This window comes from Xenopus tropicalis, chromosome 8 (genome assembly GCF_000004195.4).
Source record: "Xenopus tropicalis strain Nigerian chromosome 8, UCB_Xtro_10.0, whole genome shotgun sequence".
Taxonomy (NCBI): Eukaryota; Metazoa; Chordata; class Amphibia; order Anura; family Pipidae; genus Xenopus; species Xenopus tropicalis.
In genome coordinates this window covers 121,312,175-121,328,550 of record NC_030684.2, presented here as the reverse complement: position 1 = coordinate 121,328,550, position 16,376 = coordinate 121,312,175, and the positions used below count along the sequence as shown (strand labels likewise).

Here is a 16,376-nt window from a genome sequence, read left to right as displayed (position 1 = left end):
ACAGCACTTTATTTGCTTTAGTAGCCACAGAATGACACTGCCTGGAATTAGGCATTGCTGGCCCCTCAGTAGTGTAGACAGATAAGAGTTTTTTCCCCCCCGTGATAATAAGGTTCCCACCCCTTCTTGCTTCATTTTTTTACTATTCACATAATTAAAAAATAATTTTGGATTCTTTTTACTCCTAGCTGCAATATCCCTTTCCATTTCTATTTTAGCTTGCTTGATAGCTTTTTTGCTGCTTTATTTGCTTCCTTGTACCTGATGAAAGTTTCTGCTGTCCCAGCTAACTTGAATGCTTTAAAAGCACGTTTTTTCTTACCAACCTCGACCCTAACACTTTTATTCAGCCATAAAGGTTTTGCTTTGCAGAGATGCCCTTATACTGGCAAAGTCTGCACGTCTAAAATTGCGTGTTTTAGTTAATCCCTTATAGAGCTGTCTCTGCAGCATTATCTCACGGTTCCTAAATGTTAATAGGTGTGTGATTCGCCGCAGGAGATGGGACGGACGCATCAGTGCCAAGCACAAATGAGTGAATGGAAGTGAGTGAATGATGTCAATTCGTGCAACATCAATGTACATTTTCGCATGACAACAAAGTGGTTTGGGGTGTAAACAAGCCCTATAGTTTCCTCAGTGCAGGCTATACTAAATGCCTGGGGACATTGGGTTTGCCAGATAATGAGTTATCTGTTATTTGTATCATCTATCAAAAAACATTTCAAATGAAATACGCCTTGTTGGATTTTTTTACACCGATATGGAGTCATACAGCTTAGTAACCCACGTGTACAAGCTGCTTCAGCATTTAAAGGAGATTTCACCCACAAAATGTTTTTTTCAATGTAAAAACTGCTTTTTGTTTAGCAGCTCTTCCGTTTGGTATTCCACCAGCTATCTGGTTGCTAGGGTCTTGTTTTCCTAAACAACCAGGCAGTGGTTTGAATGAGAATCAGGAATATAAATATGAGAGGCCTGAATATAACGATAAGGAATAAAAAGTAAAAATAAAACGATAAGCTTATTGAGCAGTTTTTTAGCTGCTGGGGGTCGGTGATTTATAAGCTGGAAAGATTCAGAAGGGGAAAGCAAATAGTTCAAAAATTATATAAAAAGAAAATTATGAAGACCAATTGCAAAGTTGCTATGAATGGGCATTCTATAACATACTAATGGTAAGAACCCACAGAGCGACTATTTGCCAGTTAACTATTTGTTAATTGCTTTACTGGACACCCCCCCCCCCCTCAATAGGACTTCAAATTCCGGTAAGTGAATTCAGAATAGGGTTGGGGGGAGGGATGAACATTTGCTTGGAAATCTTTCAAGAATTCCTGACTCATCAAAGCCTATGGCACGGAGAATGTTTATTTAGAGTGTTGCAACTGGCAGTGGAGCTGCTCTCACCTAATTGTTCAGTGATTATCGTTATCAGTTTTATTTGTATAAAACTGTACAGGGCTGTGGGGCTAAAGGGCTTGTAGCAGTGAATTTCTTTGAACATATTCACATGAGTGAGAGACGGGTTGGGTTGGATAAGCGGCACCCAAGCAGACAGTGTAAGTAGCACCCCTGGGACTCCTTCCGAGTGCTGCTCATTGACTACAGGTTTATTAGGCAGATGACCTGTAAGTGGAGCTGAAGCAAATACTGATTTCTTGTAGGTATGTATTTCCTAGCTTGCTACCGGTGGGCTAAGCCGGAGCTCAGTTGCCAGTGGGCTAGCTGAGAATGTCTAGGAGGGTTCTGCATTCAAAGGGGATTTCCCCCACAAAATGTTTTTCTCAATATGAAATTTGTACAGGTTGTAATAACTATTAAAAGCAGTATTGTACTGGCTGTTTATAGTCTCTGCACTCCTAGTTCTGGCTCCTATGTAGTGTAAACCATCAGACCAGGAGAGGAGAATTGACTTCTGCTACATTGATTCACATGTCAGAACCGGAGAATAGAAAGGGATAAACAAACACTGCTTTTAATGGCAGTTGCAAAGAGCAATGTAAAAGCACTTAACATTTTTAATTAATGGATATTAATTGTACTGGGAAAAGGAATGGTTAAACCATGAGAAAAAACTGTCAAGGATGGGTTTGTTTTGTGACAAGTACATTAGAGTGCATTACAGGCAGATAGTGGGGGATCTTTTTTCCCATAAAAACAATCAACGTACCAGAGGCCCCCCCTTTAAATTAGAAGAAAGAAGCTTCCATTTGAAGCAGCGTAGGGGGTTCCTCACGGTGAGGGCAGTGAGGTTGGGGAATGCCCTTCCTAGTGATGCTGTAATGGCAGATTCTGTTAATGCCTATAAGAGGGGCCTGGATGAGTTCTTGAACAAGTATAGTATCCAAGGCTATTGTGGTACAGGTATGGAATCCGTTATCCAGAAAATTCCATATTGCAGGAAGGCTCGCTAGCAACATGTTGCTCCCCAACCCCTTGGATGTTGCTCCCCTTGGATCAGGTGCTCATTTTTGAATTACTGGCTTGGAGGCAAGTTTGGGTTGCATAAAAACCAAGTATAATGCCAAACAGAGCCTGTAGGCTGCCAGTCCACATAGGGGCTATTAAGTAGCCAATTATAGCTCTTATTGGCACCCCCAGGAATTGTTTTCATGCTTGTGTTGCTCCCCAACACTTTTCCCATTTAAATGTGGTTTACAGGTATAAAAGGTTGGGGATCCCTGTTCTACAGACTCCATTTTAATCTAACAATTCAAATATTAAAAAATGATTTCATTTTTCTCTGTAATAATAAATAATAATTGATCCCAGCTAAGATGTAACTAATCCTTATGGGAGGAAAAGCAATCCTATTGGGTTTATTTAAAGGGGTTGTTCACCTTTTAGTATGATGTAGTGATGTTCTGATACAATTTGCGATTGTTTTTTATTTGTAATTATTTTTGGTTTTTCAGGTATTCAGCTTTTTTGTTTAGTAGCTCTTCAGTTTGGTATTTCAGCAGCTTTCTGGTTGCTAGGGTCTTGTTTACCTAAGAAACCAGGTAGAGGTTTGAATGAGAATCAGGAATATAAATATGAGAGGCCTGAATATAAAGATAAGGAATACAAAGTAACGATAAAATGATAAGCTTACTGAGCAGTTTTTTAGCCACTGGGATCGGTGATTTGAAAGCTGGAAAGATTCAGAAGAGGAAAGCAAATAGTTCAAAAACTATCAAAATTTGCTATGAATAGGGCATTTTATAATATACAGTCATGGCCAAAAGTTTTGAGAATTACATAAATATTGGAAATTGTTTTTATAATAGCAATTTGCATATACTCCAGAATGTTATGAAGAGTGATCAGATGAATTGCATAGTCCTTCTTTGCCAAGAAAATTAACTTAATCCCCAAAAAAGGATATTGTGGCTACTAAGATTGCACCTAAATCAACAATTTATAGGATCATTAAGAACTTCAAGGAAAGAGGATCAATTCTTGTTAAGAAGGCTTCAGGGCGTCCAAGAAAGTACAGCAAGTGCCAGGATTGTCTCCTGAAGAGGATTCAGCTGCGGGATCGGAGTGCCACCAGTGCAGAACTTGCTCAGGAATGGCAGCAAGCAGGTGTGAGCGCATCTGCACGCACAGTGAGGCAAAGACTTTTGGAAGATGGCCTGGTGTCAAGAAGGGCAGCAAAGAAGCCACTTCTCTCCAAAAAAAACATCAGGGACAGATTGATCTTCTGCAGAAAGTATGGTGAATGGACTGCTGAGGACTGGGGCAAAGTCATATTCTCAGATGAAGCCACTTTCCGATTGTTTGGGGCATCTAGAAAAAGGCTTGTCCGGAGAAGAAAAGGTGAGCACTACCATCAGTCCTGTGTCATGCCAACAGTAAAGCATCCTGAGACCATTCATGTGTGGGGTTACTTCTCATCCAAGGGAGTGGGCTCACTCACAATTTTGCCCAAAAACACAGCCATGAATAAAGAATGGTACCAAAACACCCTCCAACAGCAACTTCTTCCAACAATCCAACAACAGTTTAGTGAAGAACAATGCATTTTCCAGCATGATGGAGCACCGTGCCATAAGGCAAAAGTGATAACTAAGTGGCTCAGGGACCAAAACGTTGAAATTTTGGGTCCATGGCCTGGAAACTCCCCAGATCTTAATCCCATTGAGAACTTGTGGTCAATCCTCAAACAAAAACCCACTAATTCTGACAAACTCCAAGAAGTGATTATGAAAAAATGGGTTGCTATCAGTCAGGATTTGGCCCAGAAGTTGATTGAGAGCATGCCCAGTCGAATTGCAGAGGTCCTGAAAAAGAAGGGCCAACACTGCAAATACTGACTCTTTGCATAAATGTCATGTAATTGTCGATAAAAGCCTTTGAAACGTATGAAGTGCTTGTAATTATATTTCAGTACATCACAGAAACAACTGAAAGAAAGATCTAAAAGCAGTTTAGCAGCAAACTTTGTGAAAGCTAATACTTGTGTCATTCTCAAAACTTTTGCCCACGACTGTACTAACGGTAAGAACCCATGGAGCGACTATTTGCCAGTTACCTATTTGTTAATTGCTTTACTGGATACACCTCCCCCCAATTGCAATGTTACTATGAATAGGGCATTCTAAAACATACTAAGGGTAACAACCCAATAGATCTCTGCTATTGCGCGCGTAACCGCTCCTGAAAAGGCTTTCAATCAACAGCAATAGAAGTCACTGGTGGAAAGCCCTTTGCATTGCTTCATTTTCCAAAATCGCGCAAAGTTGCGCAGATTACTGAAGCGATGCAAAGGACTTTCCACTGACGACTTCTATTACTGCTGATGGAAAGCCTTTTCAGATCAATTACTCACCCCCAAAAGTAGAGATCTATCGGGGGCGAGTGACTTGCTCGTGGGTTCGTACCCTTAAAGGAACAGTTCAGTGTAAAAATGAAAAAATGTTTTCAATATAGTTAGGCAAAAATGTAATCTATAAAGGCTGAAATGAGCATAACATAATAGCCAGAACTCTGCTTCCTAAGTTCAGCTCTCTAATCTTTTAGTTAGTCAGTGACTTTGGGGGGGGGGGGGGGGGGCACATGGGACATAACTGTTCAGTTAGTTTGTGAGCACACAGGTCAGATTCAATAGCAAACTAACTAAGCAGCTACAGCATGTCCCATATTGCCCCCCCCCCTCAAGTCACTGATTGGTTACTGACTGTTAACAGCTTAGTGAGCTGTAAAGCAGGAAGTAGAGTTCTGGCTATTATGTTAGACATCTCCCTCCTCCAGCCTTTATAGATGACATTTTTGCCTAACTAACTATATTGAAAACATTTTTTATTTTGCGCAGTCTGTCTGTTTTGCCCATTTTTATTTTTACACTGAACTGCTCCTTGAAGGTTTAAGTGAACTACCCCTATAGAATATCAACCCAGTATTAGTAATCAAGATTTATATTGACAACATCCAAAACAACATAGAAATGTATATTTAAAGATAGATATATACATCATAATCTCAGTTGCAAAGTGTTTAGCCTATTAATCCAATAGACCTCCCTGCGTGTACGTCTATTGTGCAGTATTGCAGAAACTGGCTTATGCCTTTGGATAAATATATGTAGTAAACATGCTGCATTCATTTCAGATTCAGCTAAAATGCTTGTACCTTTATTGCTGCTACTTGTTCTGGTAAAAGAAACTTCAGCAAGTAATCAAGGCTGTGGTAAGTTTTTTTATTTCAAGAAAATATTCATTTTTAACCTAGAAATGTATACTTTATAAACAGAATAGATCAGGGGGAGGTCAGGGGGCAGCACATGTAGGGGCTGATTTACTTAAGTTTTTTTATTTCTGGCCTTGAAAGATGTACAAACTCGACATGGTATAAAACTTGATCATTGCTGTATTTATAAAATGTCATGATAGCTTAAATCGTTCATTTCCATGAATCCTTTTCATTTTTCCCAAACAGGAATTGCTCCAGCAGCCATTTTAGAAGCATTGGCACTCATTCTTGGAAAACAATCATGTGTTTAAGTTTCACTTGAAACTGGGTGAAATAGAAAACAATGATCGGATTAACTTCCCCTTGAAACTGGGTGAAACAGAAAACAATGATGGGATTATCATTAAGGACAGGCTGTCATTGACTATTCTATTCCTCTACTATTCTAAGCCTCCATAGGACTCAATGGTACTCGACAGATCAAACCTGCCAAATGTTATTTTGACAAAAAAAAAGTAAACTAAACATTAATAAATCACAATTTTTTCGAGAAACAATATCAGAAAAATCATGTACTGCCAAAGACCCATTCTTAAAATATCTAGAAGTAAAACAAAAAGACTTTTTCTCAAAATTGCTTAGTAAATGTGCCCCATAGTGTCAGGCAGAGAATGGGATTTTGGGTCTTTTTTACCCAGTGTCTCACAAGCCCAGTCCAACCCACTGCTGTTTTGAAAAACATCTGTTTGATAGTGATCTTAGCCCTGACAGGTTACCTGAAAATTCCACTTCCTTTTGGTCACAAGTAGCACAGAAATGTTCTGCATTGATGAATATGCTTTAATGATGCATCTGACCCTAACCCACCCACTCCCAGGAGAGTCAGGTTCATATGACTGGGAGGGGACAGAAGGGAAAATGTTGAAACTGATTCTGTTTCATAAGGACATTTCATTGCACAATCCTGTTGCCTGGGAATCCACCATAGGCCTGCCATATCCTCCACCCCCGACCACATAAATAGAAGTAGATAGATGTAAATTGAATAATAAAGGTAGTTATGCCAACTTGTATCACTCTTGTTAGTATATTACTCAAGTCAGAGTATATGTGGTTAGCTTCAATCACCTTGCATTATGACTTTGTCCATATTCAATCAAGCAATTATTGAACAGAACCTCATTAAAACACTTTAAATTGCAATGTTATAGAAAATGTTCTCCTATCTGAGAAGAAGAAAAGAGTTTTGAACATTTTGGCGTGCTGGGATGAAAATAATTTTGAGGACCAGATCAGGCCTCCAAGTGCCACTGGCTATTCATATAGAAGCTGTAAGGAGATCAAGCTGTGGGACAATCAGGCCACAGGTAAGAGTGCGCGGGGGGCTGATCTGTGTAAAGCACATGGACTGGGAAGTGCTACAGAAAGTAGAAGCAGGAGTGTACCTGTAGCACTATATATACAAGGTCAGGCAGGAATTCTCACCCATCTCTGGGTTCTCCTCAGGGTTAAGCACTTCACCAATGTAGCTCTAGAAGTCATGTATAGTGATGAGCGAATTTGTCCCGTTTCGCTTCGCTGAAAAATTCGCGAAACAGCGAAAATGTCGTGCATCAAAAAAAATTGTTGCCCGGCTTTTGCCGGTTGCGGCTATTCTTTCATCGCACGGCTGTTATTTTGTTGCGGGCGACAATTTTTGGACACGCAGCGAATCCATGCCTGGCGAAACATTTCGCCCATCACTAGTCACGTAGTGACCTTGTGTATTAGTGTGAAGGTTGCCATTTTCTGCTGAGAGTATGGGTTGATATGTTCCACACTTTGTAATGAGGTACATGTAGCAAGCCCAGGATGTCTTGGTTACGGGCTGTTATATGAGGGAGCCAGCAGACTGCTAGTAACAACCTTTTAGGTGAAATAGAAGAGCCCTTGCAACCCCTGATTTTACCAACGCTCTTTTGGGGGCCTAGATCTTTTGCTGCGGGAAAGACAGTGATTCTATACACTTCCAAGTGTAATGCAGTACAAAGGGGTCAGGCAGAGGCAACATCAGAGTCAGGCAAAGGGTTGAGGGCAGGCAGCGAAGATTCAGCATAAAAAAACCAGGCGAAGAGTCAAAGACCAGTGAAACAATCAAAGACAAAGCTTAGCTAAGGTCTGGATACACAGAGCTTATAGTAGTATCATATACAATGAACTTACATGTGCTCAGAATTATTCATGTCTATCTTGGAGTTGCCATTTCCCACTCTCCTGAAGTATCTCCTAGAATAAGTCAGTTGGGACATATCCTGGTAATATATTAGTCATTTTAGGGTGCTTTATAAACACCCCCATCAACAAAACTATTTTATATAACAAGCACCCTGAACAACATGACCAAATGTATGGGTGGGAGCACAGTAGTGGCAGTTCTCAATGTTTACACATCTCTGGCGGCTGGTTTAGGTTGCACCTAGGAGCACACTAAAGGTTTTCCTAAGGTAGAATGCTTTGTAAATTCTATAGCATTTGCACACAACAAAAAGAAACCCTCTCAAAATATATGGGGTTATACTAGGGGCAGAAATACAAGGGTACTAAGGGGGCAGCAAGCACCCCTGGTCTGGCTGCTCTCTGAACTTCACACTGGATAGAAAATCTGGTGTGAGGTGCAAAGCCCAGCTTTGTCAGATGTGGTATGGACAGGGCCCTTGGGAATGGAATACAGAGCTTCTAAACATAGGCAGCACTGTATTCATGGAGATGGCTGCAGGTCTTTCTGCTCCAAAATGGTAAATAAGTCTAACCCCTGCTGTCTGCACAAAGCATTATGTGTGGATATGCAAGGCACAGTGGTCATGCATTTATGGCATTTATACACACAAGAGGCAATGGGAAGAGGTTTCCTCTGGCTAGAACCCTGTACACCCTGAGTGGGCACTATGTAAAGTGAATGCACAGCTGCTGTTAAGTTCGGGTCTATAGGAATTCCATATTCCTTCTTAGCATAATAGTATATGCATTCTGTTCTCCAAACCATAGAAGCTAGGTAGGTAGTTCAAAGAAACAATGGCTGTTTATCAGTTTAAAAATTGTGGATTATTCCCAAGCCCCTCATAAATTAAAAAAATCCATTAATTGTTTGATCCAGATGGCATTTATACATTAACCACTAAGAATGGAATGACCTATCAAACATTCTGTGACATGAGCACAAATGGAGGAGGTTGGACACTGGTGGCCAGCATTCATGAGAACTACATACAAGGCAAGTGCACATCTGGAGATCGCTGGTCCAGTCAGTCGGGAAACAATGCAAACAACCCTGCAGGCGAGGGCAATTGGGCAAATTATGCCACATTTGGACTGCCGGAAGGAGCAACTAGTGATGACTACAAGGTAAGGAATATTGCTTCCTGAATTTTAGCAAGATGGGCACAAATTGTGGCAATGGCTCTAAACATAATAATCTGAAATTGCAAATAAATGGCGGATTGTGCTAGGTTTTTTTTCTTTTTTTTGTACTTTCCACACTGCCTTCCCTTTGGCAAACAACCCCTATAGTGCCTTATTGTTTGTTCTAGATCTATTTTCCTATATGATTTTAGAACCCTGGATATTATGACATCAGTGCCAAAAACGTGGCTGTGTGGCACGTGCCAAACAATACACCTCTGGAGCTTTGGAAAAACTCTTCTTATTTAAGATATCGAACAGACAATGACTTTCTAAAGGATGAAGGAGAGAACCTCTTCCATTTGTATAAAGTAAGTTGAAAAAAATAAATAAAATACAACCCAAAAGTTTTGTAAGCATGAGCAATTCTAATAAAGCAATATGACTATGCAGTTTGGTCATTTTCTGTTGTACAATGTCAGGATCAGCGGGATTCGAACCCCACTTGGGGTGTTCCTGACCGCATGTATTTGCCTCTATAGCCATTGGAGGCATTTCGGTCTGTCTGTTTCTTCTCTTGTCTCCTACTTTCTGTCTGCTCCCTTTCCTCCGCCCACCTCATTAACCTCATGTGTTTCCCATCTGCTAATCTTCTCCCTTTATAAGCCTTTCTCTGACCATTGCCCCTTGCTTGGTCATTAATTGTCTCTCGTGACCCTGCCTTCGTGTTCCCTGTTCCTGTGTCTGTTCTTGTTCCCGCTGGTTCCAAGCTCCAGTTCCGTGTCCTGATCCTGCCTTCTGCCTTGTTCCTGAGTCCTTTCTAGTCCTGCCTTGATTTCCCGGTTTTGACCTTGGCCTGTCCTTGACTTCGCTTGACTGCCGCTTGCCCTGACCTTTTGCCTGTTTTTGGATTCTGCCTCTGCCTGCCGTTCTAAATTCAGTTTGTATATTCGTTGTGTGTTCGGTTACATCACTAAGTTTATTAAAGTTCTTCACTTTCAACATGGCCTCCGACACCAGTTTTGTGACTTATGGTTACACTCCGGGTTACCCAGTCTTCAGGCTCCCACCTTCCTGGTACTCCACAGCGTCTCCTCAGGGAGATCGTGACATACAATCAATGTCTCATTAGATCACAATACACACACACATGATTGCCTCTGTAAAATATTAGCCATTTTAAAGGAAAACTATACCCCCAGAATGAATACTTAGCCAACAGATAGTTTATATTATGTTAAGTGACCTATTAAAGAATCTCTCCAAACTGTAATATATATATCAGTGAATATTGGCCTTTTACATCCTTTCCCTTGAGCCGCCATTTAGTGATGGGCTGTGTGCTCTCTCTGAGATCAGCTGACAGGAAATAATGCAGTTCTAACTGTAACAGGAAGTAGTGTGGGAGCAAAAGGCAGAACTCTATCCATTCATTGGCTGATGGGGCCTAGCATGTACGTGTGCCTTGGCTTGTTTGTGTGCACTGTGAATCCTATGATCCCAGGGGAAGGCCCTTAATTCTTAAAATGGCAATTTTCTATTTAGGATTACCCAATGGCACATACTACTAAAAAAGTATTATGAAAATGGTTTATTTAGCTGAAGCAGGGTTTTACATATGAGCTTGTCTATGCAATATATTTTATAGAGATCTACATTGTTTGGGGGTAGTTTTAGATATAATTAAAGATATAATTAATCCTTATTGGAGGCAAAACATCCTTTTGGCTTTATTTAATATTGAAATGATTTTTAGTAGACTTAAGGTATGGGGATCCAAATTACGGAAAGATCCCTTATCCGGAAAACCCCAGGTCCCAAGCATTCTGGATAACAGGCCCCATACGTGTATCTGAAAACTACCACTTCTTAAGGCACAAATAAAGCGGTAAAAGTGAGGTCTGATGCCGTCCTTACAGCTACATTTAAAGAAATGTCCTTCTCTTCTAGAAATACCCAGTGAAATATGACGTTGGAAGCTGCCCAAAAGACAACGGACCAGCCATACCTATTATTTATGACATTGGAGATCCTGAGAAGACATCAAACTTATACTCACCAAATGGAAGAAGTAAGATAATGTTAGGGGAAAGGCAATTCTCTAGGTCTGTGCCCCTGGATTTATTTATAATAAACAATATGGATCTCAGAAAGGAATAAAGGCTTTCATTATTCTTGCATTGGGTGCCATATATTCCCTGGCTTGTGGGGCAGCTCATCTTTGTGCCTCAAGCATAAATCACAATATGCCCCATTACAATTATTAAGTGGAAAAAGCCAACTGTCCGTCCAGTTCCACCCTTTTCCGTGTATCTCCCAACATCACTGACATTTTTATTTGGGGGAAAAAAAAGCTTGACACTTAATGGAATAGTTTTTGTAACTTTTTGTAATTCATCTTAATTTTTCACCCAAGCTTTATTATCTTTGTGCTGTGTGCAATTATATTAAAGGTTCAGATTTTAGATATCTAGGAAGGCACACAAGGCGATTCTCTGCTAGGCCTATTTCAGAAGAAGAACTTTTCATTCACTGGAATGAGAACAGCCTCCTTAGGGTGAAGACACACAGAGCTACTAGTAGCAGCTACTTTTTCATGGTTACTAAACACCAAAAAATACCCTGCCATAGACAATACTGAGAACTGCCTCTGCTAAAACACACGTAGAGACCATTATCAGTGAATGATCAGCATTGTCTATCTTAGTAACCATGACAAGTAGCTGCTACTAGTAGCTCCGTGTGTCTTCACCCTTAGTCCTTGTTGTTATTGGCCTGAAGACACAGTTGAACATTATCAGGCCATGAACCACCACCTCTGCTAATTAAGACAACACTGTAACAAAGTCCCTTTGCGGATTCAGGCAGCTTGCAGGGCGGACATGTGTATCACTGCAATCTGGTCATCCATGTGTGTGGCTAGTTCTAATTCATCCATTCACTGTGCAGATTATAAGTAACCCTTACGGGACCCTAATTCCTCTTCTTATCACGTCTATTATTGTCTCCTCAGGGGAACTTATTCCTGGCTTTATCCAGTTCCGTGCAGTGAACTATGAGAGAGCTTCTCTGGCTCTGTGTTCTGGGGTGAAAATGTCTGGCTGCAACGCAGAAGTGGTGAGTATTTACATTAAAGTGATAGTGACGCTTCTCAGTTCCTACCAGAATTGCATTCTTTATCAAAATGTGCCAATGTGTCATTTTTACCATCTTCCTTAATTTATAGCAAAAAGGGAAAGTTGTGCTCAACCACTACATTTTAAACCATTAGGTGGGGCTGCAATGAGGCTGTGACCAAAAAAAAATATAGACAGAAACGAGAGATCTTCTGCATTCACCCATTATCAATATATATTGGACATTCATTTAATCAAATAGTAAGTTCAAATTGAATTTTTTTTTGCACAATTCAAGTTATTATGCCTCAAAAACTCGAATGTCCAATATTTATTAATAAATATTTATTTATTAAAGTACAAAAAACCTGAAAACCTGAAGTTTTTCAAGTATTTTTCAAGTTTGTAAAGTCACAAATTTGAGGTATTTAAGTTTTTTTATTAATAAATAAGTAATCATTCAAGTGTTTTTATGTGAGTTTTTTTCAAATTAAGAAAGAAACCTCCCATTCACAATCTTTAAAACTGATAAATAAGCCTATAAGGCATTCTGTGCATTAAGCTACCAAGATGCGTCCTTCCCAATAAGCAAAACAGGGATTGTTTGTCCATATATTGCAATACACTTCGAGGTGAAGTATATACTTCAGCTAAACCCCGTGGAGCCAATAAAAGGGCAACCATTTGGGGGGTTTTATCCTTGAAAGCGCGTAAGTCCCTTTGTAAAATGTATATTGAAGCAGTAGAATTCTTAATGAATCAGATGGAAATGAGTGTAGGACTGGCCAGACCGGGGATGACTAAAGAGGAGGCATATCTTGGTAGCTTAATGCACAGAATGCCTTAATGTCCTATATATATTGATATTGAGTGCAGAGTGCAGAGAACCTCTAGTTTTTGTCTACATTTTCCTCAAATTGGCACCTTTCCATTTAAAGGGGAAGGAAAGGCTAAGTCACTTGGGGGTGCCAAAATGTTAGGCACCCCCAAGTGACTTAGATCGCTTACCTTGTACCCTGGGCTGGTGCCTCTGTTAGGAAAAAAAAGCACCAGTCCGGGGTACCTGTAGCGCTTCCTCCTTCCTTTCTCTTCTACCGGCGAAATCCGTGGGCCGGCGCATGCGCAGTAGAGTGAAAAGCCGACTTTAATGTTTAAGTTCCACTATTCACCCTACTGCGCATGCGTGCGCAAGCGAAAAGGAAGGAGGAAGCAATCGCTGCTACCCCGGGCTGGTGCTGTTCTCTCCGTTCAGGGGCACCAGCCCGGGGTAAAAGCTAAGTGATCTAAGTCACTTGGGGGTGCCTAACATTTTGGCACCCCCAAGTGACTTAGCCTTTCCTTCTCCTTTAAATCAGACATAAGTTGCTTTTGCTTTAAGGGTGTGCCGGAGTTCAACATGTCCTTATGGTCTCTTGGGTTTGTCAGTCAAACTGGCTCAGGCTTGCAGAGTGGAGCCTATACGCATGACTGACGAGAAGAATCTGGCCATGAAGTTACATTGTGTCATTGGCTTATACAGAGCCATAGTTTACAGGTTTTCCCTTGTTTATCACAGCACTGCCACTTCCTTTCATCCATCGCACTGTACCACAAACCTCCTCTCCTGTAGAACTAGTAATGCTCTGTGCTGCTCATTTTTTAATGCTTCTTTTAACTCATTTTACTTGATTTATGTTTCCCTTGTTAGCGTTCCCTGCACACACGATCAGTGCTAGCACTGCTTCTCTCTCAAGATTAACCTTTTAACACCCAGTCCAAGTGTTAGAGTAGGTTAGTGCAGGAAAAAAACTTGTTTAGGGCTTGCGTAACTAATTTTTTCAGGACAGCAGGCAAGGGAAAGGCAGGCAGGAGAAGTTGAAAGGAAAACTAACAATTTTTGTCTGTAACTGGGATGCTGGAAACTTTTGGCCTTAAAGGAGAAGGAAAAGCATTTTGGCATTTTACTGCAGAAAGCCACAAAGAGCCATAGAAGCGCCCTCTGATAGCAGCTGTCATTTTAGCTTGGTCTTGGTAGCTTCCTGCTGCAGTTACAGCTGTTGGAAGCTCAGATCACAAATTCCTAAGGGTGGGGGAGTTCTTATGCATTCTTATGGGAGGGGGGAGCAGGAGAAGGGAGGGGGAGAGGGAGAGAACTGAGTAGACTCAAACCCCAAACCTAAAAGAGCCCTAAAAGAGAGGATGTCTGATATCAAAGAACATGTTCCCAAAAAAGGAGACAATAAATCCTGTGTTTCTTTTGATAGAGGACTCAGTGCAGCGTTTCTGTGAGTGCTTATGGCTGTATTTACATAGACCTTTCTGATAAAGCTTACTTAGTTTTTACCTTTCCTCTTCCTTTAATTAGACATGACTAACATTAGATGACATGGTCTGCCTTTGGGTGACTTACCTTCATACTGGAAAGCCAACATGTTTAATTTCATCTTAAACTCACTCAGTGCTTGGAATTACAGGTTAATATGTCATTTATTTATTCATTCAGAATTGCATTGGAGGAGGAGGATTCATCCCTGAGGGGAACCCGAGACAGTGCGGAGACTTTGCTGCCATGGACTGGGATGGATATGGGACCCATGTGGGCTGGAGTTCCAGTAGACAACTGATAGAGTCTGCTGTTTTGTTGTTTTATCTGTAAGAATAAATAGATCACTTAACCTAACATTAGTTTTTCATTTGGTTAAGGGATTCTACATGGGAATACAGGTATAGGACCCGTTATCCAGAATGCTCGGGACCAAGGGTATTCCGGATAAGGGGTCTTTCCGTAATTTGGATCTCCATACCTTAAGTCTGCTAAAAAATCAATAAAACATTAATTTACCCCAATAGGATTGTTTTGCATCCAATAAGGATTATTTATATCTTAGTTGGGATCAAGTACAGGTACTGTTTTATTATTACAGAGAAAAGGGAATCATTTAACCATTAAATAAACCCAATAGGGCTGTTCTGCCCCCAATAAGGGGTAATTATATCTTAGTTGGGATCAAGTACAAGTACTGTTTTATTATTACAGAGAAAAGGGAATCATTTAACCATGAAATAAACCCAATAGGGCTGTTCTGCCCCCAATAAGGGGTAATTATATCTTAGTTGGGATCAATTACAAGGTACTGTTTTATTATTATAGAGAAAAAGGAAATCAGTTTTAAAATTCTGAATTATTTGATTAAAATGGAGTCTATGGGAGACAGGCTTTCCGTAATTCGGAGCTTTCTGGATAACGGGTTTCCGGATAAGGGGTCCCATACCTGTATAAACAAAGTCACATATCTATTTAAAATATGTGCACTGCTTCTGCACTCCAATGTCTTTATTTGATACTGACTGCAGTCTTGGTATAGAAATGCCCTTTCAAGGTTTTTGTAAGCGCTCTACAGAACAAACAGTTCTTCGTGCTTTAAGGACGGACTTCCACTAGCTCCTCAGATCTAGTGATGAGCGAATCTGTCGTCGCTTCACCATAAAATTTGCAAAACGGCAAGCAAATTTGTGAAACGGCGAAAAATTTGCGAAACGCATTTGTCACGCGATTCTTTTGTCGCCTGCATATATTTTTTGACACTCGTGCTTTTTTGACACGACCGCGCCCAATTTGACACGACTGCGCCTTTTTTTACGCAACCGTACCCTTTTTTTGATGCACCCGCGTCCAAATTGACGCAACCGCTCCCAATTTGACGCGCAACAAAAAAAATAAATAACTGTGCAACGAATTTTTCTGCTGCAAATTTTCATGGACGTTTCGCAAAACAATTCGCCAATGGCGAAATGCGTAAAAATGTGCTGCAAATCCATGCCTGGTGAAAAAATTCGCTCATCACTACTCAGAGCACGTGGTTTGACAGGCAGAAAGGTGCACCTCCCAATAAGATCTCAACATGGGTTAGAAGTTGTGCAGCACAAGAAGTTTCAACAACCTGAAACATTCTGTATGGCAAAGAGTTAGAACCACGATGACCGAAATACACGATGACCACGATGAAAGAAATACAGCCATTGGCACAACTACTGTATGAGGGTCACACTGTGACTTGAGTAATGGTTCAATAAAACAAGAAGCAAATATCTCCTGCTTTAAAGCAGAAGGAAAGGTTGAAGGTAGAAAGTACTCCTCCCCAGTGATTAAGATCACTTACCTGATATATCCCAAAAAAAAGCTGGCTCTTTTTAAAGTGCGTCTTTTCACTCTAATGGGCAACCGGT

At 40.6% G+C, this 16,376-nt stretch overlaps 1 protein-coding gene across 2 annotated transcripts; it reads left to right on the top strand.

Annotated features, from left to right (window-relative positions):
- The first annotated feature begins 1,451 nt into the window (after positions 1-1,451).
- Positions 1,452-14,829, top strand: itln1al (intelectin-1a-like). Of its 2 annotated transcripts, none has more exons than XM_004917326.3 (8): positions 1,452-1,562; positions 5,596-5,673; positions 6,888-7,043; positions 8,810-9,057; positions 9,267-9,425; positions 11,005-11,125; positions 12,068-12,171; positions 14,653-14,829. In XM_004917326.3, the coding sequence occupies exons 1-8, from the start codon at positions 1,514-1,516 to the stop codon at positions 14,803-14,805; spliced, it is 1,068 nt and encodes a 355-aa protein (XP_004917383.2). In that variant the 5' UTR covers positions 1,452-1,513; the 3' UTR covers positions 14,806-14,829. The 2 variants fall into 2 exon arrangements, with proteins under 2 accessions (XP_004917383.2, XP_002937435.2); XM_002937389.5 differs by having other exon boundaries at positions 1,477-1,667.
- The last annotated feature ends 1,547 nt before the right edge of the window (positions 14,830-16,376 follow it).

What these genes read in the sequence shown, in the direction of transcription:
- itln1al (XM_004917326.3), top strand. Translation starts at nt 1,514, where the DNA reads ATGAGTGAGAGACGGGTTGGGTTGGATAAGCGGCACCCAAGCAGACAG. An exon ending in AGCAAGTAATCAAGGCTGTG is followed by an intron (nt 5,674 to 6,887) that starts GTAAGTTTTTTT and finishes GCAATGTTATAG; the next exon opens with AAAATGTTCTCCTATCTGAG. An exon ending in ACCTCTTCCATTTGTATAAA is followed by an intron (nt 9,426 to 11,004) that starts GTAAGTTGAAAA and finishes CTTCTCTTCTAG; the next exon opens with AAATACCCAGTGAAATATGA.